The sequence below is a fragment of the Carettochelys insculpta genome, chromosome 24 (genome assembly GCF_033958435.1).
Source record: "Carettochelys insculpta isolate YL-2023 chromosome 24, ASM3395843v1, whole genome shotgun sequence".
Taxonomy (NCBI): Eukaryota; Metazoa; Chordata; order Testudines; family Carettochelyidae; genus Carettochelys; species Carettochelys insculpta.
This window is the reverse complement of record NC_134160.1, coordinates 1238015-1262316: the sequence shown is the minus strand read 5'-3', so window position 1 is coordinate 1262316 and position 24302 is coordinate 1238015. Positions and strand designations below refer to the sequence as shown.

The following is a 24302-nucleotide window of genomic DNA, read 5'->3' as shown; positions in this document are numbered from 1 at the left end:
CAGCACCACCCCCCCACCCAAGAACATTGCACTAAAGCTGCTGTTTGGAGAACTTCGGGAGAGGAAAGGCCACTCCTTGCTACTCTGGTGTGCCGTGCTTGCAACAGTCCCGCATGACCTGCCTCCACTCACACCGCTGCGCACGGGAAAGTCTCAGAGATTTGGTCCAGCTTAAGGCCAGCTCTTGGCCCTTCCACACCACTGTCCCGGGAGCGTTTCCATCTGTGCTCTGAATGTGGCCGTTTCTGGTGGGTTCAGACCTGCACACCTCGACCGTGCATCTGTATCACCTGGGCTCGCAGGGTCTGGATCCCGCTCAGGATGGTTTTCTGATGTTCCACTGAGGTGATTCCCAGACTCAGGACATCTCTGGAAAACAAGCCGCACGGCAGAGGTGAATGAGCAGCCTCCCAGCTCGGAAGCCCCCAGCAAGCAGTGGAGACAGATTTTGGACTACAAGGCAGCTATTAATTCAAGGTTGCAGCTCTTGTGGCCACAAAGCCCCTAGCAATTCTCCTTGGAGCAGTTCACACATGGCATCCCAGCCAAGAGACAGCAGCTCAGGGGTGGGCGGGGGCAGTGACCAGGGATGCCTGCAGACTCTGGAGGTGGTCCCACCATACTGCAACATCCCTGGAGGCAAGAGAAGGATGGATGCATGAGAGGAGTCGGGACATGAGACAGCAACCCCAAAGGGAGCAGAAGGGTCCCCTTGCAACCAGGAGCACACGTGGGGGCTGTGTTACCTGCCTTCTCTGGGAATGGGATCGTTGGTTATTTGCAGCTTTATAAGCTCCAGGTAAGGTTTCCTGAGCTGTGCTGGGGCAGGAGCTTACCAGCCACACTATAACTGCTCCCCTGTTTTCCAGCTTTAAAATCTAACCAGGTTAAACACAGGACACACACACACACACCCCCACCCACCCCTCCGCTCCAACTTCTCGTGGAGGCGCGCGCGCGCACACGCACACACCTCCAACCTCTCCTGGAGGGGTTCTCCTTGGGTTGGGGGTGGACATCTCCTGCATCCCTCTCGCTGCCTAACATGCAAGAGTGACTGCCTCATATTTCAGAGCCAGCTTCCCTAAGCTGCACCTAGTCTCTCAGTTTATTTCTAGGATACTTCACTTACTGGGCCGTCATCCTTGCCACAGATTCCAGGTAGCAGTACCCTGCAGCGGCGAAGTTATCTTTGTAGCGTCCCATCTCTATGGCTTGCAGCCACTCGCCCACGGAGTTGAAAGACGGGAAGGCTGAGAAAGTGCGTTCGGCCAGAGGGACGGCTGCTTTGTGAGGCCTGCCAACTCACACAGGATGCATGCATGCACTTAGACCACATCCAAGGGAGTTCCGACCAGACTGATTCTGGCAGCTCTCTCTCTAGCAGGCCTGAAACTGAGCTTGGCCCATGCAAATTTTTGGGGAACAATTTAGGTAACACACATGGAAATTTAATGCCAGACCCTACGCTGAGCACTGTGGAGAAGGGAAGAGCACTGGGCCAGTGCTATTTGGCTTGGGCTAAGAGGCTGTGTAACTGCCCTGCAGATGCATAGGTACACGAATTAGAGGCGTGGGGGATGCAGCAGCTTAGTGCCGAGGTCCCAACTGCTGCCCTGCATGCCATGGCTTTGGTGCCAGCCTCAGCTGGGGTGGGGGTGTGACAGGGATAAGAGGGCTGGATTTCAGCCCCCCACTCTTTAAAATGTTCCCGCATGACTGTGCAGCTGTTCAGGTTTGGGCTGGGCCTAGCTCTAGGACCCTGCAAGGTGGGAGCCATCCCAGAGCTTGGGCAGCAGCCTCACCCCCAAATGTCCACACCACAACTAAGCAGCCCGAGGCAATAGAGCCCCCAAACCCATGGACAGCCACAGACCTCCGCTTCCACAGATGTGGGTGTGGACAGCCCTGGCTCACTGCTGCAGATGTGGCTGCCACTTTGGTGTCCACGTGTGGCTCTATGAGTCATTGGCCCCAGCCAGTGGCAGGTGTCCCAGTGCAGCGTAGCCTTGGCAGGCTCATTTTCCTGGTGTCAGCCCACCAAGCTCCAGGCAGCGCTCTGTCAATTTGGAGGAGTCCAGCAGTCCCGATTCCCCACAGCACACTGGACTCAGAGGGTCTGACCCTGATCTCAGTCAGAGCATGGCACACCTGGGAATGACTACAACAATTTAGGTGCTGTGGCTCTGGCTTTGCTTTGGTGTAACTCAGTTGAGCCCCAGGCTCGTGGTCAAGGGTTCCTGAGGAAGGGGAATGCTTCTGCACTAGAGAGAGAGAGAGATTGGATATATGGGGCAGATTTTCACCTGGTGCAAATGGAGGGGGCACACATCAGCAGCTCCGGGCTTTGAAGCATCTTGCTTAAGATATCATGGATGTGTGAGAACGTGGGCCTCTCGTTCCGATCCTTCTGCCAGCAATCCAGCATGAGCTGGTGAAGTCGGGGCTGGCAGTTCATTGGGGGAGGCAGGCGGAACCCTTCCTCAATGGCCTTTATCACCTGAAATCCCACACAGGGCAAGCAGACAAAAGAGTGGTAAAAAGGAGGCAGAGGAAAGCAGCCCAGCAGTCCCTGTCTGCCACAGCCACTGGAGTGAAACATTCCTGTTGCTTTTAGAGAGCAGCGCAAAATTCTTCAGGAGAGACTTCTCTCACCAAAAACTAACAATTCAGGGCAATTGGATTACTTGGTGAATTTGTGCTGAAATTGCCAAAATGTTGGTTTTGGGAAAGAAAAAAAGACAAGAAAAAAATCAAAACATTTTGATTCAAAAATGTTAAAATGAATTGATAAAAAATGTTTCAAAATTTCTTTCAATATCATTAAAAATTGTTAAAGGGTTAAAGTCAAAAAAGTAAATGAAAATTTTGTTTTGGGCTGAAGAAAATGTCTTGTTTAACCCAAAACACAACTGCTTTTAAACATGTTGGCCATGTCTACACTAGCCAAATACTTCGAAATAGCCATGCAAATGGCCATTTCGAAGTTTACTAATGAAGTGCTGAAATACATATTCAGCACCTCATTAGAATGCCAGCGGCCACAGCACTTTGAAATTGACGTGGCTCGTCCAGACGGGGCTCCTTTTCTAAAGGACCCCGGCAACTTCAAAGTCCCCTTATTCCTATCTGCTCATAGGAATAAGGGGACTTTGAAATTGACGCAGCTTGTCCAGACGGGGCTCCTTTTCGAAAGGACCCCGGCAACTTCGAAGTGCCGTGGCTGCCGGCATTCTAATGAGGTGCTGAATATGTATTTCAGCACTTCATTAGTAAACTTTGAAATGGCCATTTGCATGGCTATTTTGAAGTTTTTGCCTAGTGTAGGCACGGCCGTTGCAGAACTCTGCTTTTTTATGCCCAAAACGTCCCCTCGCACCATGTTAACCCAAGATGTACTTACAGACCCACTTGAGTGACATACGTGGCTCGCAATTCCTGTGATCACCAAATGCCCTTCACTGAAACATGGTCAGGTATCGAGCACCACGCTCTGCTGGGGGTTAGCATGTGGGGACTACAGAGCAACTCACATCCTGGCTGGACATGTCCCAGTAGGGTCTCTCCCCATAAGACATCACTTCCCACATCACAATGCCGAAGCTCCACACGTCGCTGGCAGAACTAAAGCGATGACAGTGGATGGCTTCGGGGGCTGACCACAGCACCAGGCTCTTACCGCTCTAAAGGAAAACAGAAGGGTCTCAACAGCAGAAGGACCAGGGTCATATCCATACAAGCTCACTCACGACTCAGACCACCATGTGTTGCGAAGCAGTTAGTGACCTCAGACCTCAGCACTGTGTGCAGTTTTACCCCCAGGGGAAACTCTGCTCCCAAGTCTTTAGGACTGGAACCGGTGCCGGAGCTAGCTGACAGGACAGTACAAGTCCTGAAACGTTACGTGGGTGCCATTGTGTCCATTAGTATTGAACTAAAACTCCCTCAGTGCCATGCAAACACACCACTCCTCCCTGCCACCTCACCGTCGCCGTGTCTACATGAGCCCCAAACTTCGAAATGGCCACGCAAATGGCCATTTCGAAGTTTACTAATGAAGCGCTGAAATGCATATTCAGCGCTTCATTAGCATGCGGGCGGCCACGGCACTTCGAAATTGACACGGCTTGCCGCCACACGTCTCGTCCTGACGGGGCTCCTTTTCGAAAGGACCCTGCCTACTTCAAAGTCCCCTTATTCCCATCAGCTCGTGGGAATAAGGGGACTTTGAAGTAGGCGGGGTCCTTTCGAAAAGTGCCCCGTCGGGCCGCCACGTCAATTTCGAAGCGCCGCTGCTGCCTGCATGCTAATGAAGTGCTGAATATGCATTTCAGCGCTTCATTAGTAAACTTCGAAATGGCCATTTGCGTGGCCATTTCGAAGTTTGGGGCTCGTGTAGACGTAGCCCATGACTGTAATTAGCAGTGCTCTGGCTGCACCAGGAGCTCACAGGCAGTGAGCTCCTTTCAGTTCATGGTAATGAACTGCTAGGGACTGAGCTGGACTCTTGCACTCACAGGCCCTGCTCATTGGAGAGAGGGGACCTGGCGCTTCCGCAGGTCCCCTCACTAACTTTTCCTCAGCTGGGGCATCTTCAGCCCCTAGTCTCTCGTTAGCTCCAATGAGGTTTCCAGCCATGACATTTAGGACTCACTCCACGCAATACCCTTTCGCCTTCAATTCCACAGAGACTTTGAGGTGGGCTATCAGGTGTCCGGACATGCATTGGACACTCCACCAGCATGGGACACATGGCCTAGCCCCGGTCTTTGCAAATGCCAGGCTCAGCTAGAGCCGGTGAGCATCAACAGCTCCCCACACAGGCCAGCAAGGCAGGCTGGGGGGCTGTGCCCACTCACTGGGAAAGTCACACCCTGGGTCCCCAGGGCTGGTGGACTCCCCTGCACGCCAGCAGCAGCTGTGGGTTCCTTGTGCTATGAGCACACGGCTCTGACAATACATGCCCTTTGCAGAATCCATTCATTTTTAAATATTAATGCCATGGATAATGTGATTGTATAAGGGTTTTGGGGCATGAAATGAAACATTTTTATCGAAACAAAAAAGCAGTCAAGTAGCACTTTAAAGACTAACAAAATAATTTATTAGGTCTGTCCCATGAAAGCTCACCTAATAAATTATTTTGTTAGTCTTTAAAGTGCTACTTGACTGCTTTTTTGTTTTGATGGTAATTAGACTAGCACGGCTCCCTCTCTGTTACTATTCAACATATTTATTGCTTTTCAGTTAAAAATACTGTACATCGATTTCTTAACCGGCAGGAGATACACACTCCTTTGGGCCAAGAATGAACTCGTAAGCATCGCTAGACAACCACGATGAAGCTGTGCTCATGAGGTAGGGTGCATCCTCTCCCCACCCCGACAAGCTACAGTCTGACTCCAGAACTGATGGTGTTCAGAATGAGTCTGTGGCTGCAGGGGGACTTCCTTGGGAGCCCCAGCACTTTGCAGCTCCAAGGGGGTGTGTTCAGGAAGCAGACTGGCAGAGAAGGCTGCATAGGCACATGTGTGAATCAGACAGGTCTTAAATTCTTATTTGAAACCCATGAATTTCATTCCAAGTGATAAAACACACAAGTAACCCTCAGGCTGCGTGAGCTACCTACGGCTCCCAGCGCGCACCCACCCACTGGTGATAATCTGTGTTGCACACATTCAGATTCATACAGCGTTTCCTTAGCATTTCCATGCCATTGACTTTAATCTCCAACTGAAAAGAAAACTGTTATCATGCAAATACTGGATCATGCATCCGGGAGAGACCAGGCAACCAAAAAAACTCCAGCTTCCGTAGCAGGTTCCTCACTGCCTCTGGTATCAAGTCGAGCTATGGAACTCCGCTGGCTTCAGATTTTGATCCCTACTGCGCATTCAGATCAGGCCTGCCAACCTCTCGGGTGATGCTGGGCCTAGTTTGAGAGTACCCTTATTGTGGCTTTGCATTAAAACCAGGCGAGAGCCAGTTTTGCAAAGACAACCTATAAATGGGGCCGTTCTGCCCAGGGGTGGCTTTTTGCTTTGGCAGTCACTGAAAGCAGATACCAGAGCTAAAGGAAACCTTCTCACAAACCCCTTGACATGGAACCAGAGAGGTTCAGGGGGTACAGAAGTAGCCTCCCCTGCTGGGAGGAGACGGGATCCATCTCGCAGGGGCAGGGTAGTGCAAGAAAACGTTCCCTGCCAGGACAGAACTGGGCTCCCGTTCTGATGGCTGGTAGCTGCGCAAAGAGCCTCATACCCTGGGCTCCGTCGTGGCAGTGGCTTTCAGCACCTTGGTGTGACTGGGACATGTTCTTTTCTCTGTCTGTCAGTTTCTCCGGGAGTCTGGTTCTGTCCATAGAAAGGAGGCTTCTCCAGTCTCATCTTTCTTGCTTCTCAAATTCTCCAATGCACTAGCCTATCAGCCCGTCTCCACGCACAGGAGGTCATCAAATGACCACATTCCCCAGAGAGCTCATCTTCGTATTGCTCCGTGACAGTGACTGACATTCCATTTCATGCATCTTCAAACCAAAGCCTCTCCCCACCACCCCCTCCAACCACCCCACCAAGTTAGTGAGTATCCACAAGCTAAGCTAGAGACTCCCTGCTCCAGCTGTGTCACAGCCCAGGTACTGCAGTGACAGCAGCACTGGGTCCGTGCGAGACCCCTGCAGCTTACCATGGTGGTGAAGATGGTCTCCATTTTCTCTTCTTGAGACCGTCGGAAGCCGGATATTTTGCACACCAGGTTGCTATTCACAAGGACTTTGTGGGCAGCAAGGCTTTTATGCACATAACCCATCTCGGTCAGGTACGTCATGCCGGAGGCAATCCCATGTACCATACCTGTCAGCTGGGCAGCTGTGAACTGGCCCTCGTGTTTCTGCAAGACAGGAACAGGGGAGGCTGCACTTTAGGGGGGTCCAGCTTGGGCTCAGGTCACTGCAACTCTTCAGTGGTTAGTTAGGAAAACATCTGCACTGCTAGTCCAGGTTCCAGGGTGTGGGCAACACCCCTGCACACTCACCCTGAGAAATGAGTCCAGCACCCCGTTCCCCACGTATTCCATCACAGTCATCATGGTATTTCCTGGACGCACACACAGAAAAGGAGTCATTAGCTAATCTTGGTTTTTAGTCAAGCACAATTCTGCACAGAGATCAACACACACACCCAGCGAAGCCCCCAGAGCCAAAAATGCCCAGCTCACAACCCTTAGCTCCTTGAAAGGTTATTTTCCGTCTGCTTTTCTCATGAGCGATTTGTCTCTTGTCTGCTCTAACTCTCATGGGAATCTGTGTAACTGAGGAGTTTGCCAGACAGCCACATCCAAAGAACGGGACTCCTAGGCAAAGGAGGGGAAAGATATTTCTAGTCACCTTTTTGAACCAACTTTTAAAAATATTCAGATGCCTGATAAACAGTGTGGAGAAAATCTCTGACTCAAAAATTCAGCAATCCTACCTCCTGCAGTCGAAGTGGAGAGCTTCCGGAGGTGAGCTGCTGGCTGCACACTGGGCATGAAGCTGAAGGTTTGGTGGTGGCTTCTCCATCTCTTAGCTTCAAATCAGGCTGAGGTGCCTTTCTGGCAGTTATCCTGATCAGCACAGGGGCAACTGGGCAAAGTTTTCTGGCCTGTGATGTACAGGATGCCAGACTAGAGGATAGTAATGGTCTCTTTTGGCTATAAATATGAGGAATTTATGAAAGGTCCTGCATCAGGTCTCTAGGTCCTCCAGTGAGGTCTCCAAAAAACAAGACAGACATATCTGTACTCCTCATGTACAACACAGAAAAAGAAACCCAGCAAATTAATAAGAGTAACCCACGCCTCCTTCAGGTATCAAACAGTTAATAAGGCACAAACACCTCTTCTCTCCCGTTTAACAAACTCCTGGCCATCTTTCACATGTCACATCCATGGACTTCAATTTCCTGGTCCCAGAGCAGCCAAGCAGGGCTTTACAAAGTACAGCTCACTTCACGGTCCCTACCTAGTGAAATGTTTCAAGACTACCAAGTAGTTGTGACAGTCACAATGGAAACAAAGCTCGTGTGGCTTTGGAGGCTATCAGATCCCACAGTCAAAGCTAGAGGTTTCATTTACTTGGAAACAAGATCACATCTGCCAAACAGAAAAGAAGGGACATGACACAGAAAAAGGGCTGTTAACAGAGAGGAGGGTGAGTTTGCCAAGGGCAAGAAATCTGCGGTTCTCCATCATAAACATATAATGAAAGGAACTAATTGGAGTTTCCAATTACCTGACTGTCAATGGTATAGCTGTTCACTGAAATGGCATAATTTGCTCATGCACAAGCTAGCACACACCTTGTACTTTGAAGAAGACAGTAGTAAAAGGTGGAAAATAAAGTGGCTATAAATAGGAGTATTTAAGTGCTTTGATCATCAGAGGATAGATTTCTGGGCATCTGAATTGCACACAAGTGGCTTAAACACTAAGGCCTGATTTTCTTGTTCCTCCAACCCCAATCTTGCAATTCAATCTGCCTTCGTGGATCCAAGCAGAGGATGGGGACCTCAGAGGGAGACATGGATTTCACCCTGAACAGTGCACCATCAGCATGAGAGGCCCTGTCCCTGATCTGGGGTCTCCCAGGGCTGGTCTCACAGGAATACTAAATAATGAGTAGCCCCATTGGGGAGAAAGGCCTTAGTCAGCCTGAGTGAGGCTAGCTGGACTGGACCCTACATAAAACCAAAGCTGAAACCCTTTGCTATAAAGAACACAGGTAACACCACATGTGCTCATCTTTCTCCATACTCACGTGGCTCTCTGTATAACTACCTCTCCCTCAGAGCCACGAAGGACAGGGACAGACAGTGACCATGCAGCCGTCTTACTGATAAAAAGTCACTTTTGTGACAGTTCTGCCAGCCCCGTCTGACTCCCTGGCTTTATTAATCCAGCTGTAAAAACTCTGTTAAAAACAACAAAACCATAAAATAAAAAGAGACACGAGCAAATGTCTCTCAGCCGTGCCCGCCTCCACCCCCAGGTAATCACATTTCTAAACAACTGCTCAAGCAGATTACTAGATTAGTTCAGCCGCAAGACTCCTGCTTTAATGACCCAAACGCCAAGGTGGGTAATTAAGAAAACAATCAGCATTCTTCCTGCTTTTACACAGGACAATCGTTTTCTATTGCTTTTAAATCACCAAGTAAACGAGGCAGCACTGGTGCCACAAAAATCAGATCAGAGAGCGCATCGCTGCATTTTGTTGGGCCCTAATAACCATGGAACAATGCTGGAATCACTTTGTATCTATCGATCAGTGTAAGTGCCATGCAATTGCAGAGTGGCTGTCTGTGCACGTCTCCCATACCCTGCCCAACCTGTATCATTATCAGTGCATCTAGAGGCTCTGAGTTACACAGCCACTTGGAACCTCATCGGAGCCTGCAGCAAACATGTTGTTGCGGCGGTGCATGGATGGAATTGTTTCCATGTTCTTATGGCAGTCGCGTGTGCAGGTTGAGCAGCCAGTCACCAGAAACACACATCTCTCTAGCCCCAAATACTGCCACACCCATGAGTCTGCAGCCAGTGAGCAGGAGTCTTGGAGAGAGGGCTTTGGATTCTTCAGTCATGGAATGTAGTCCCAGGAAGAGCTGGGACCCACCTAACAGGGAGGGAAGATTATTTTCGCAAGCAGGCTTGCTACCCGGGTCTGGAGGGTTTAAACTAGGTTCTCCAGGGATAGTGACCTAAGCCCTGGGCTAAGTGAGGAAGTGAGATACCAGGAGGAAACACAAGGAAGAGGGTGCAAGAGTGTAACCTCAGGCAATGGGTAGTTATCGTAGGTGCCTGTACACAAACGCAAGAAACCTGGGAAACAAAGAGGAAGAAGTGGAAGTTCCAGCACATTTAAGGAACTATGTTGTGATTGGAAAAACAGAGACTTGGTGGAGTAATGTGCATGATTGGAGCACTGTAGAGATGGGTATAAACATTCAGGTAGGATGAGGGCAGGGAGAAAAGATAGAGGAGTCGCACTGTATGTCAGAGAGCAGCATGATTGCTCAGAGCTGCTGTATGTTGAGAGTGTTTGGGGTAAGATTAGCGGTGAGAACAAGTGTGGTGATGTGGTGGGTGTCTGCTATAGCCCACCAGACCAGTTTTCTTCAGATAAATACCAGAAATTTCCAGATCACAGGCCCTGGTTCCTACTGGGGCCTTCAATGACCCCGACATCTGCTGGAGGAGCAATACAGCAGTGCACAGACGATCTAGCAAGTTTTTGGAGAGTGTTGAGGACAACTTCCTGGTGCAAGGACTGGAGGACCCAAAGAGGGATTGTGTTGCCTCTAGATCTGCTGCTCATAGAGGGAGGAACTGGTAGGGGAAGTAGAAGCAGGTGTCAGCCTGAGCAGCAGTGACCATGAGATGGTCGAGTTCCTGACCAAAGGAAGGAGGGAGCACAGCAGAATATGGACCCTGGACTTCAGAAAAGCTGACTGACTTTCTTGGGTAACTGACAGGCAGCATTCCTGGGGATGCTACTGCGAGGGAGAGAGGGCACAGGAAACTCTTCCCAGATGCAGAAAAATGAGCAAGTGTGGCAGGCGAGAAGCTTGGCTTCACAGACAAATCTTCTGCGAACTTACACACGTACAGCAAGCTTACAAGAAATGGAAGGTTGGGCAGATGACTAGGGAGGAGCATAAAGCATAACTTGAGCATAAGGGGTGGAATCAGGATGGCCAAAGGGTAGCGTTACTCTATAAGGTGCCACAAGACTTCTTGTTGTTCACTAAGTTAGAGGGACAGGTAAATACGCTGGAGGGTAGGGAAAGGATCTAGAATGATCTAGACAAATTGGAGGACTGGACCAAAAGAAATCTGATGAGGTTCAACTGGGAAAAGTACAGAGTCTTGAACGTGGAATGGAGGAATCCCAAGCATTGTTACAGGCTGGGGACCGACTGGCTAAGTAGCAGTTCTTCAGAAAAGGGTCTGGGGATTACAGTGGATGAGAAGCAGGATATGAGCTCACAATGTATCCTTGTAGCCAAGAAGGCTAACAGCATATTGGGCTGCATTAGTAAGAGCACTGCCAACAAATCGAGGGAAGTGATTATTCCCCTTTATTCAGCACTGGTGAGGCCACAGCTGGGGTACTCCATCCAGTTCTGGGGACACCTCACTCCAGAAAGGATGTGGACTCACTGGAGAGTCCAGCAGAGCGCGATTCGGGGGCTGGGCACTTGACCTATGAGCAGAGGCTGAGGGATCTGGGCCTATCTAAATTTCAGAAGAGACAAGTGAGGGGTGATTTGATAGCAGCCTCAGGGTTCCAAAGAGGGTAGAGCCCAGCTATTCTCAGGGGTGGCAGATGACAGAACAGGGACTGATGGCTCCACCTTGCAGTGGAGCAGATCCAGCTGGGATATTAGGAGAAACGGTTTCACTAGACAGGTGGTGGAAGCATGGGAATGGGTAACCTCAGAAGGTGGTGAATCACCTGGTGCTAGTGAGTGTGAAAAACAGCCGGCAGAGAGGTCTAGCACAGGCACAGTCTTATCAACTCCTGGTGCCTCCCATGCCCCACTTTCCCCATCAGACAGGGCTTCCAGCATACCCCAGCCTTCTGTGGAGGGTTGCGGGTGCCCTGGGCAGAGTGACCGTTCAGTGCTCTGTTGCATTCACTCTGAGAATCGCGCTCTCTTACGACTTCCAGGGAGTGAGTGAAGCGAGCGATTCTCTCCCCACAGCGCAGCACAACACCACCAGTAATTGCCGGGCTTAGCACCTCGCCAGGTCCCTGAACGTGAGCGGAAGGAAGGTGGCAGGCAGGGATCAGTGAGCCTCGTGCCTCAGGCCTCCAGGCACAAGGACTGGAGATAAATCTGGCTCTTTAGGACCTAGGCAACGAGGGTGTGGCCCAGACGAATGGGCCCTGTCACAGACCCTCCACAGTTCGCACACAATTTGGAACAGAGAGGAGGTTGTGGGATTGTGCCACAGAGACCAGTTGGGGTCGAGGTGGCTGCAGAGCTACTGTGCGGAAGGGGAAACCTCACACACACACCTCATTTGAACCAAGCATGGGTCAAACCATCGCTTTCCACGCCAGGAGCACGGGACCTGGCACCAAGCAGGGAACACATGGGCCATTTGGAAAGCAGTGCACTGCGGCCATGGCGCTCTCGAGCCCTACCTCTGGTGAGGACGCCCTCCAGGCGGATGATGTTGGAGTGGTCAAACTGGCCCATGGTGCTGGCCTCACCCAGGAAGGCGCGCTTCTGCTTGTCTGAGCAGCCCGCTCGAAGGGTCTGGATGGCGACCGGCAGCTCTCGCTTGCTGGGCAGTTTCAAGCAGCCACGGCAGACTTCTCCAAACTCTCCTGCGCCGAGGGAGAGACAGGAGTTAGTGTCTCCTGCTGAAGGAGCTGGGACGTGTGGAGCCATGTGGTTAGTCACATCCCAAGAGAACGCCGCATGGGGCTGTTCCTCTGGGAGCCACGCTAGCTGCTCTCACAGCCATTCGCAGCCCATGCAGATAGGGGCTATTTCCACAGCTGATTTTATTTAGGGCTCTCTCAAATCTTTGGCTGTCACTGTGTGAAATCAGGCCATGCAGATCTGCTGCAGTGCAAAGGGAAGCAGGCCTAGAGCGCCTGACATGGACAAGAGCTGGCACTGCGCTCTTGAAAATCAGCCCCCCTTCCAGTCGTGCTTCCTCGCGTCCCACATTGCCAACAGCACTTCTGCCTCTGGACCACAGACACTGATCTGGGAGCGTGGAAGGCAGGAATGAGGTGCAGGTCCTGTGTGTGGGCAGCTGGTGTCTCAGGGCCTGGAGAATTGGGCAGGTGGGCTTCACCCTCCTGTAGCAGGGAGCTGTACGTGCAGAGTGCTGAGGGACAGCGGCCGGGGGCCGGGGCATTCACTATTTTGGGTTGTGGGAGGATTTAAAAATTCTCATCCTAGCCTGAGTTCACCATCTTCCCACACTTCGGAGGGACGTCCTGCCTTGCTGTGAACACGGCATCAGTGCCAACGCGCAGAGCAATTCCCTCTCTGGCTGCTCAGGCCATCCCCTAGTGCACCAGCCAGGCACACCTGCCCTTCCAAAGCCATTTCCATGCACAGAAGATTCTCTCCCAGAGATCAAGCCAGTCCCTTCCTGGGGGTCAACTCTGCCCACTCCCAACCCACCCCAGCTGCCTGTTCTCCAGTGCCTCCCTCCAGGCTGCATCAAGGAGTGCGCGGCAGGGGACACTGGAGACAGAATCTCCTTCCTGCTCCTCATATCAAATGCGGGAGCCAAGTGACAAGTTCTAAAGTGAAAAGGACAACTTTGGTTTTACAGGGAAAAAACAACAGACTTGAAGAGTTCCACTGACTTGTGAGACAGGTATCCACCAGGCCACAAATCGTTCCACATTCTTACAATCTCAAAAGCCTATTCTGCTTGGATTTCCTCTTCATTAAATACCGATTGTTAAAAAACAAATTCAGAATCACTGGACCTGTGTCTCTGCCCAGACGGCTGCTAAGATTCTTCTGCCCTCCACTGTCTGACAACCACATTTTTCTTTCAGGTTAACATTTAAGCTGCTGGCTAGGCCACCCACCTTGCAAATGTGTGGTTGGTTTGGGGTCCCCCCCCTCAAAGGAGCTTTCCTTGGGAAAATGCCACCCAGACTACCACATCCGCCACCAAGCTGGCTTGCATTAGCAATTAAAACCACAGGGACTGTAATTTGCTTTTGGCTGTAAAGTCGATGAAAATCAATAAATCGTTCAAAACTACATATTCATAAATAGTTTTTATGCCACTGCCAACTTGCTAAGCAGCAGATAATAGCTGACGTTGTCTGTGAGAAGCTGCTCACATCACTGTCCGTGCCGCCTCAGGAAAACAAAAGGACACTAAATTGAGCTCCTGAACAAACACACTGCTGCTCCCTACTACCAGCATACAAAATCAGCCAGTCACCAGAAAGACTGAACCCCCTAATGGAGCCAGTAGCAGGAAACATGTAAATGGCTTTAAAAGCCTTGACAAGGCTCCCAGTATCCTCCAGGTAACACTGGGCTGCAGAGATTCCTCCATACACTCTGCTAGCTGTGGCCCCTCTGTACATAGCACCACTTCCCTTGTCCTCCTGGGTTCAAGGGAGCTGGGCAAAGTCACAACCCTTTCAGGTGTTCCCCAGGTTCCCCCTCCTTTCCCATCACTGTGGTGTTAGGCGGCAGCCACAGGCTGGACACCACTCTGAGGGTGTCACTCCCCGTCTTACTCCCAGGCCTGTGACCCTCTACTCCAGCAGGATGAGCACAGTTGGACTCGCTCTGTGGCCACGCTGCAGAGCCCAAGCAGGATGCACCTCTCCCATTCCCTTGCACTCAGAGAGGGTCACACGAGACAAGGTGGTCAGGGCTAATGGGAGGCGTGAGGGGTTTACACAGGGTCGTGCCATGGCCACCACCTCCAGGTGTGGTACTGCCTCCCCAGTCAGCACCAGGTAGCTGTTTTCCAGCACAGGCACCAAGGGGCAGATGCTGAGGGCAGGCGGTGACACCTTCCACCTGAAGTCCTGCCTCAGCCCTAGGAACCCCACAGGGAATCGCCCCTTGGGAGGCCCGGGAAAGAACTAGAGTCCACCTGCCATGGGGCTGTAATCCGAACCCGGATGGGCCGAAGACACGGCCCTCTCCTCGGATGGCTCCTCAGGTCCCGGCTTGCTCAGCCCTTCTGCAGAGCCCTTCTGCGGGGGGCCACAGGTGCAGCGATGGAGAGCACTTGCCTGCTGCAATGATCTGCTCGATTTTGATACTCGAGTTGTCGAGCTCTTTGGCAAAGAGGTGCAGGGCCTGCAGGGGGTCCTCACAGGCGTCCGGGTCGACATACGTCCTCCGGGTTGGTACCTTAACTGCAGCGACAAAGGGGAACAGGCAGAGTGTGAGAAGGGAAGCCTGAGTCGCTGCGGCAAGTCACCTGACCAGCCAGACCCCACCAGTGGGGTGCAGGAGAGGAAGGGAGCGGAGTGCAATTGCAGGGCTCTGTCCCACTCTACTGGCCAGCCAGCAGCGTCCAACGAGTCCCCTCAGGCTGCATCCCCTCCCCATCTCCAGCTGGCCTCTGCAACCCGGCTTTTAGCTGTGCTTGGCCCCAGCACACGACGTGGGCCTGCGCTGAGGGACACTGCAGCAGCTAATCTGCCCACAGATCTCCTGTAGGACACCACGTCCCCCTCTGTGATCGGAGATGGCAGCTGGGAGAACGCGGGTGCCATTGGCGCCTGCATTCATGTTTCAGCTGAGCACTCATTAAATACAGAAACCAAGTATTTGGTGGCACCAGAGTGCCAGGCACTAACCTCAGCAGCACCAGGAGCAGCACTCTGCACCTAGCAGCCTCCCCCACCTCCATCTAATTCCACTACAGAACTTTGCCATTTAACACTACTTTCCACTTCAGCTGAACAAAGCCTAAGGCAACAGTAACACCCCGGGGCCCTGCAAACTCGCATCCTCTGGCTGTGCAGCTTGGGGCCCCTGTCAAGCCAGTCTCCTGTCTGAGGAACAAGGTGGTTCTGGAAACAAACCTGCAGCCTCTGCACAGTACCGGGTGCTCCATGCTCCCAGCCCTGCTGGCTCTGGGGAGGCCTTTGTAAGGCACTGCCCTTTACCTACCATCCAGATAGACTGCCCCCTCCTCTCTGCACACGGCCAATGCAATGAAATGGAGAGAGGCAAGCAGGCATTGCTGCTGTCTGTGGAAACCATCACTACAGCCAGGGGACCAGGCTTCCATTCCCCAGGACATGCTACCCACTTAAGCCACAGACAGATTGACACAGAACCTCTCTGAACCAGCAGCAGAATCGCAGCTCCGATACACAGAGCTCCTCTCTTCACCGCTTTCAGCTCACCCCACTCTGGAGGTGCAGCCAGCTGCAGCTGCTCTCAGAGTGGCTGTGTGTGGGGAGGAGGCTGGGCAGAAGGGCTGTTGAGACAAGCCTGGCTGGGATGCTCTCTCAGGAGCTGAGTGCTGAAGGAGCTTTGCTTCCAGGACTGATAGAGCAAACGTGCTGCCTCTGCCCTGATCTGCCTCGGCAGGAGCCTCCTGGCACAACACACAGCACTAGCTAAACCCTCCAAGAAATGCAGCCGGCTCAGTTTGCTACCCAGTTCCTGCAGTGAGACTGGGAACATTCCCTCTGCCCGTTCTTACAGCCCCACTCAGACAGGGATGACGGCCAGCACCTAGGCTCATCCTCGCCTCCCTGAGCTGTCTCTGTGTCCAGACCCTCCAGCAGGGAATATTATAGCTGGTCCAGGCCCAGACAGTCAGCAGCATGGATTGCAAAACCTCCCCCTCAGGCCTCTACTGTCTGCTAAATCCAGGGTCTCAAACCCAATATACCTTAGGGCCAGTGCCTGTCCTTGAACCCTCACAGCTGGCCAGCAGGCAGCCCCCACTGGCATGGCTCCAGGGGAAGGCAGGAGTCTCTGGGCATTTTCTGCTGTGCGTTTCCTGGCCCCTCCCACTGGCTCACAACCCCCACCCCCACCTGCCACTTCCAGGTGATTTAAAACCCTCCAAGTGCCACCAACGCCACCACCAGCAGCACGGGGGGCTGGAGTGGCTTCCAGTTCATCCCTGTGGCCTGCGGGAGGTGTGTGCAGAGCTGTCCTGTCCATAGGCGCAAGCTGGGAAACTATCGACTCCTTTTGTGAAACTAACTAGAGATCAGTGATGCCAACTCTCCAGCTCACAAGCCTGATAACTGGGGCTGTTTTCTGGAACACCCCAGCCATGTTCTTAGAATCATGCACCGCTACCAGCTGTGAGCTCTCTGACTGATAGACCATGCCTGTTTGTTGGTGCATGGTATGAAGAAAATCCAGCCTGCTTTTGCTTTTCAAAGGAAGATTTTAGGTCTCATGGTTTTCTGAGAAAAGCTAGAAAACGTGCCCTGCTTTCAGCCAAGGACCTCAAACCCATATGCCAAATAAAAAGATCCCACGTATTTTTATCTGTGATTTCAAGACGCCATTCTCTTTTTTGGGGTGGGGGCTGAATCATGAGTTTTGAACAATAAGTACATGAAAGTTAAGCATTGCAAGCAGTCCCGGAGCAGCTTAAAGGCTGACGCTGCCTGGGAGTGCATCCAGGAAAAGTAAGTGCAACAAGAGTGAGCCAGGTACAAAGAAAGTCAGACAGCTACTCACAGGGGTTCACTGGAGCCCTCCATTTGAAACATGCAGAACAGAGAACAATGACAGGCACGTGGTGGCTTTGCTGTTCCCAGCACAACAGCACTAGGTGGCCTGATCTCAGCTGTCTGCCTTGTTCAGACCAGTGGGGCGACGGTGGGTGGAGTTTCTGCACATTCCCAGTGGCAGGAGCTGCGCGTGCCGCACGCAGTGCTCCCCGGGGAACAGAACCCGCGGGCAGGAGCTGCGCGTGCCGCACGCAGTGCTCCCCGGGGAACAGAACCCGCGGGCAGGGGCTGCGCGTGCAGCACGCAGTGCTCCCCCGGGAACGGAACCCGCGGGCAGGGGCTGCGCGTGCAGCACGCGGTGCTCCCTGGGGAACAGAACCCGCGGGCAGGGGCTGCGCGTGCCGCACGCGGTGCTCCCCGGGGAACAGAACCCGCGGGCAGGGGCTGCGCGTGCCGCACGCAGTGCTCCCCCGGGAACGGAACCCGCAGGCAGGTGCTGCGCGTGCCACACACAGTGCTCCCCTGGGAAGAGAACCCGCGGGCAGGGGCTGCGCGTGCCACACACAGTGCTCCCCTGGGAAGAGAACCCGCGGGCAAGGGCTGCGCGTGCCGCACGCAGTGCTCCCCTGGGAAGAGAACCCGCGGGCAGGGGCTGCGCGTGCCACACGCAGTGCTCCCCTGGGAAGAGAACCCGCGGGCAGGGGCTGCGCGTGCTGCACGCAGTGCTCCCCTGGGAAGAGAACCCGCGGGCAGGAGCTGCACGTGCAGCACGCAGTGCTCCCCCGGGAACGGAACCCGCGGGCAGGAGCTGCGCGTGCCACACGCAGTGCTCCCCTGGGAAGAGAACCCACGGGCAGGAGCTGCGCGTGCCGCACGCAGTGCTCCCCCGGGAACGGAACCCGCGGGCAGGAGCTGCGCGTGCCGCACGCAGTGCTCCCCCGGGAACGGAACCCGCGGGCAGGGGCTGTGCGTGCCGCACGCAGTGCTCCCCCGGGAACGGAACCCGCGGGCAGGGGCTGCGCGTGCCGCACGCAGTGCTCCCCTGGGAAGAGAACCCGCGGGCAGGGGCTGCGCGTGCCGCACGCAGTGCTCCCCCGGGAACAGAACCCGCGGGCAGGGGCTGCGCGTGCCACACGCAGTGCTCCCCTGGCGAACGGAACCCGCGGGCAGGGGCTGCGCGTGCCACACGCAGTGCTCCCCTGGCGAACGGAACCCGCGGGCAGGGGCTGCGCGTGCCGCACGCAGTGCTCCCCTGGCGAACGGAACCCGCGGGCAGGGGCTGCGCGTGCCGCACGCAGTGCTCCCCCGGGAACGGAACCCGCGGGCAGGGGCTGCGCGTGCCGCACGCAGTGCTCCCCTGGGGAACGGAACCTGCGGGCAGGGGCTGCGCGTGCTGGATGTGTGGCTTGCTATAGGTTTGATTCCCAAAAGTAAACGCCAATCCCATGTCTACCAAACACACATTCCAATGAGTACATAGAATTCACGTGGTTTCTCTGGTGTCCTGCCTACGTGGGATTGCACCTGAGGTTTGGATCAGACCGCTGGGAGGAACCCCTTCTCTGCCCCCCATATCACTAACAGGTTGCCTAAGAACCCACAACTGCTGCTCTTCACATCCTACTCCCCAGCGTGTGGCAGGTTCTCTGCCCGCTTTGGCATGCAGTTCAGCAAGAACCAAAGCTCCTTACCCACGGACGAGCTACAAAGCCATGTGCGAAAAGCCTACGGGCTCTGCTGCTGCTCAGCTGCAGCAGGGAGCAGATGAGTAGGTGTGTGCATAATCGGCATATGCAAGGAATCAGATGAACCCTTCAGCTCTGATATTTGCATTGCCTTTGACAACTGTTGTCTGTGAATTTATTGCCGCTTGATAATCAAGAGATGCCCCAAAAAACAAACTCTGCTTTCCTGGAGCAGGATGTGAGGAGCTGACAGAATAATTCATGTGCCCGCAAGAGCGCTGAAAGCATCTCCGTTTCCTGTGGCCTGCTGGCGACCTCCCTGAGCAGCCAGTGCTCCGCGCGCAGGAAGGACAGTCCCTGGCTTATGAAGCTGTCAAGCCAGCTGTCTCCGGAGAGCCTGGCTGTGCTGAGCGGGCCTTCTCTGGGAGAACACAGGATGACAGCACTTCAAAAGGCAGAATTCTGGGCTGCTCTGCAGAGAGCAGGTTGTTAATAATGGTGAATGCAGAGACAGCTCCAGGCACATTCAGACACAGAGCAGTGGCTGGGCATCACTTACAATGGAAGTACAGTTCCTCGTCTCCATCCTGGCTGGCTTTGCTGTACCCACACTGTCTGCAATGAGAAGCAAATAGTCAAGTTATGCCAGGGGTGTGTGAATCTCCCACTGGATTAAAAGCCCCATGTGACAACACCCCAAAGTGCAGTCCAGTTCCCCAAAATCCACCAGCGCCAGGAGCTTGTCCACATAACCACAGTGCCCTCCCTAATCCCCGCCCCAGCAGGACAGACTTGCAGAAGCAGCGACTGAATGTGAAACTGCACCTCCAGCTGTGGGAGTGGAAGATTGTAGAGGTTACCCTGCAGCACAGCCCAGGAGCAAACCGTGCAGAATGGCCACCGCCTGATTCTGGGCTGGGGTGAAGGCCAGCGAAGGGCAGCTCAAACCTCAAGCAGCAACATCAAGGCAAGTCCCAAACTGCCATCCCACTTGAAGTGGTGCCTCGGAGTCATTTCCAGCCCGCACTAAGTGTGCCAGGGTCTCCTTAACCTGATGAGCACCAGGCACCAGTCTGTTACGTCTGGTATCCTGGCACACACAGCATTTGCTCGCAACTCAGATGTGCACATTCTGCAACAGGTGCAGATAAACCCTTGAGCAGGAAGTGCCTTTGCCCACCTGCCCACACACATGCAATGTCAGGCTCCACATGCATCTATGGCAAGGACGTTAATTAAGTGCTATGGATGGACGGATGGATGGACAGATGCTCCCCAACGCGGCCAGCAACTAAATCTCGAAGGACAAGCAGCACAAAAGTCAGATCCTGCTTGGACCTTCAGGGACTCCTGTTTGTACAGACAACTCCAGCTCTGCTGCACTCCTACAGGAACACCAGCCACTAGCCTGAGCCCTCTCTGCTGGCCACCTGGGGCTGATGCTGCCCTGGTGGAGTGTGACAGAGCAGGGCTCCAGCAAGGACTGAGCTGGAGTCTGAGGCTGCCCCAGATGCTGGGTAGAATCTGTCTCAGATGTCCATTGTTTACTGAACTGACAGCAAAGCCAAGACCACACCCTGCAGCTCCTCCAGCAACATCCCAGGTCAGCCCCTTCCCAAGCCCGTGAAAGCTGGAGGGAGGGGGCTTTACATCAGAGGGAATGCCCTTCAAAGCAGGGGTCCACAGTCGTGCAACCTGCGCTGCCTGCCCCTGTGAATCAACGAAATAAGTCTTCCCCCTCTTGGAGCTGCTCTGAGCTGAATGGCGGCTGTCTGGGTGAAGCCTGGCTCTTGACATTCACCTGTTCTGCACACTGGTGACCAGCCTGTAATTCTGGATCCCGCTTTGCTGCTTCAACATGGGGCCTATGGGCCCAGGATTCCCAGGGAATTGCACTTCTTGAAAGCAAGTGACAGGGCCTGCTCCCACCCTGGCCTGATGTCACACAAAACGCAAGTCTTCACTTGAGATGTTCTCTTATTTTATTTTCTTCAATTACTCACATTTGGGCTTCAATTTAATCTTTTAAGTTAAAAATTACAGCTCATTACACTGAACCATCTGCCAGATGAACAGAGAAGCCTCTCCGAACCCTGATCCTTGTGCCAGCAGCCTTGGCAGGAGGAAAGAAGTCGGTGCAAGTGGCTCTGAAGGTGGCACAATTATCTGCTTCATGATTTCCCGTGCAGTTTGGAACTGCAGCTGTGTGCGTTTCACCCACCCTTAAATTCCTGAGTGAGACTTGGGCAAACCCAATCCTCCCACCTTCGAAAAGCCTCCCACTAGGAAGATTAACATAAGGAGGGATTTTAAAAATGCTAAACTAACTTGAGGGAATTTCCATCCTTAGGACACAGCTGCACCTGCAGGGAGTCTTGCTGCTCCCTCTGAAGTTCCCAGTGCTGGGCAGCGTAGCAGCCATGCTGAACCCAATACAGCAGAGCCCAGGGATTTAGTTGTGATCAACTGGAGCTAACACATTTTCCCAGTCACATTATTAATTCACTGAGCACCACAATGGCTGCAGAAGCCCAGCTCAGGTCCAGCTTTCCCTGATGTCCAAACCCTCCAACCCCAAGAAACGACTCACTTCTGGGACAGCTGGCATTCCGAACAGCCGGGGCCATGTCAGACTCAGGACTGTCTTGGCCACTGGCAGCCCGCTTCTGGGCGAGCCCTGAATGCTGCCAGCTGGTCCTGGCCATGCGCACAGACCACACTGGAATGGCCAAAGCGCTTTTCAGCTCCCAGGTCCTGTAACCACACTGGACACCAGGCACAAGCACAGCTCTTCCACGCCTGGTCTAGGACAGTGAAGTTCACCCTGTGCAGAGGGGCCGCTCTAGGCCTTGTGCTGGCCTCCTACAAGCAGATTGGGCCCTGAGGCAGCCAAACTCACAGCCCACAGGACAGAGCTTGGCTGCTACAGAGACAGGTCTTTTCCCCTGGGTGCCCCAAGTGCCAGCTGCTTCATTCAGAGTAGGAGCTACACCAAGCCAGCAGGCTGCCCCCAGAAATCCTTGGGTCCACAGTCATATGCACAAGAGAAGAGGTGTGAAATCTGCTCACCTCCTCCAGATCATCACACCTATCACCATGGAAACCAGCACAATGAGCCCAGCGATTGCAACCACCACAATGATGATGACAGGGTTCTGTTCGCTTGACGCCACAGTCACTGCCAAGGAAGGAAGCAGAAGAGCGGTTAGGTCTGTATGCCCTCTTGCACACAGCCAGCACCATAGTTACTATCCTGAGCCAACTGCAGAGCCTTTGCTTGTGCTGAATTCCTTTGACAATGGCCTCAGGGATATCCAGCACCCAGGGCAGGGCCCAGGCAACCTGTGCCCACTCCAGTGGGCCGGAGAGACAGCCCAGGGCGTAGGCCAGGGTCTTCCAGTGGGTACATCAGCTCATTAGAGCTTTGCCTACCTTTGCAACAGACTTCCCACAAAGCCAGTGCAAATTAAAATTTCCTGCAGACAAAAGGAGAAAGTCAGGAATTGTTTGCTGACAGCGTGTTAAGTATCGGGGCAGGGGAGCCGTGTTAATCTGTAGCCACAAAAACAACGAGAAGCCCTGGGGCACCTTATAGACTAACAGATGTTTTTGGTCCAACATGGGCCTAGGAACCTGGGATTCACAAGGAATTGCACTTCCTTGAAGCAAGTGACAGGGCCTGCTCAGGTCCTTGCCCTCGAAAGCTTGTACTCCAAAAATCTGTTAGTCTATCAGATGCCCCAGGACTCCTTGCTGTTGCAACAATGTGCTGAGAGACTTCAGTATTTGGTGTCTGGTTTTGTAAGCAGGTAGGTTTTCAGGGAGTCATCTTGGTGGGATGCCCTGAACAGGGACAATAGCACGAAAAGGGAGAGTGCCCACTGCCCTACCCAGAGACAGCAGTCTGCAAATGTTACATGCTCTGAAAACTTCTCCTAAGCTACAGCCTTGCCCCAGTGGCTGGAGCAGAGAGGAGATTTCCACCAGGAGGTATTTGAAATGCCAGAAATGACATTCGTGCTGACCCCTTATTAGCAGCACTTGAACTGCCTGATGGCAGGCCAGACCTGGGAGCACTGAGTCACAGAAGCTGCTAGTGAAAAGGCAGTGAGGGGAACTCATCATGCTATTCTGGGGTCAGATTTTCACAAGGAGTGTGGCAGCTAGTTCCCAAAGCCCATGGAGCTGGACAAAGGCTGGGGGATTTGCCACCACCTGGCAAGGCTGTAAAAACACTTGGGTCTCAAATCCTGCTCCTTGTCTCCCTGGCCCAGAGCTCAGCCCCTCCTCCTTCTGACCAGCTCTGGCTCCTCGAGCAAAGACTCAGAGAAGCTCTCTCTGGGGGCGACAAGCTGCTGGGGATGGTACTCCACAGTTCACAGGCTGAGGCCATGCTGCAGCCTGAGCCAGCATGAGCAGCACGAAAGGCAGGCCAGTGTTGATGGGGAGCGCAGAGGGACAGTTAGTGCTCAGCCTTGGCAGGCTCACCCTCTATTAGCTGGCATTAAGGCAGCAGCCCTGTTATGGGGAGGCATGTTAAAACGTACCACCTACAAATGATCTCCCTCACTCGCTCAATGCTTCACTCTCCTGTGCTGGCACACAGAGCTCTGAGACAGCCACACTGGAGAGACGATTTTATTGGATTCTACTCCTTCGGAAAACCTCTCTGTGCGGTAAATGGATGCAATTTAAAGCCCTGTTAACCACAATCTGCAGAACTTCATACTGAGCCACAACCTACCACCCCTGCACCATACCGCCTTTAGACAGGGAAATAAGATGTTCTTGACAACACCTTTGTATGGAAGCTGTAAAAAGTAAAGGCCCCGACAAAACCCAATGAAGCTGAGTCAATAAGTCAGCCAAGTTGCAAACACAGACCAGGGTCCTACTGGGGTACAGTGACCATCGCCCATCTAGACACAGGCTCGGGACCAGCTCTGCTGCTGCATGAAATGATCTGCAGGACCTTGGATTTGTTCCACAGGACAACGGTGCAATCGAACCCTCCTTCTGCAGCGCTGCTTGAAACCACCTGGCTCAGCAGACAGAGACAGATAACGTGCCCTTCTCAGTTCAGCTGGCAGCCACCAACTGGCAGTCCCACCCGACAGCTGTTTGGTGACCCTGTGCAATGGAACTGGGGGGAAGGGAGGGAGTCTGTACAGATGTCAATGTCACACAAAAGGGTTTTACCACAAAATGACAGAGGGAGACATCTGAATGGGAATTCACTTGCAAGTTTGACACATTTAACCTGGGAGAGTCTCAATTACCCTACATTTTACACAGGCAATTTCCCCACTTTTGCTATTTGTAGGAATAGCAGCTACCCCACTTAATTCACTTCTTCCACTGGTCCATAATGACAAGTGACCCCCCCCCATTTTTGTCCTTTTTCTTCT

The 24302-nt window shown here is 53.3% G+C and overlaps 1 protein-coding gene across 1 annotated transcript in view; it reads right to left on the bottom strand.

The window, feature by feature from the left end:
• Positions 1-254: 254 nt before the first annotated feature.
• EPHA10 (EPH receptor A10) overlaps positions 255-24302 on the bottom strand; it is a 101600-nt gene continuing 77552 nt past the window's right edge. The window contains exons 8-17 of the mRNA XM_074976546.1: positions 21964-22072; positions 19454-19509; positions 14786-14911; positions 12191-12376; positions 7033-7094; positions 6685-6888; positions 3534-3683; positions 2307-2500; positions 1133-1297; positions 255-369 (exon numbers count right to left, since the gene is read on the bottom strand). Coding sequence (XP_074832647.1) covers positions 255-369; positions 1133-1297; positions 2307-2500; positions 3534-3683; positions 6685-6888; positions 7033-7094; positions 12191-12376; positions 14786-14911; positions 19454-19509; positions 21964-22072 — 1367 coding nt within the window. The remainder of the gene's footprint in view (positions 370-1132; positions 1298-2306; positions 2501-3533; positions 3684-6684; positions 6889-7032; positions 7095-12190; positions 12377-14785; positions 14912-19453; positions 19510-21963; positions 22073-24302) is intronic.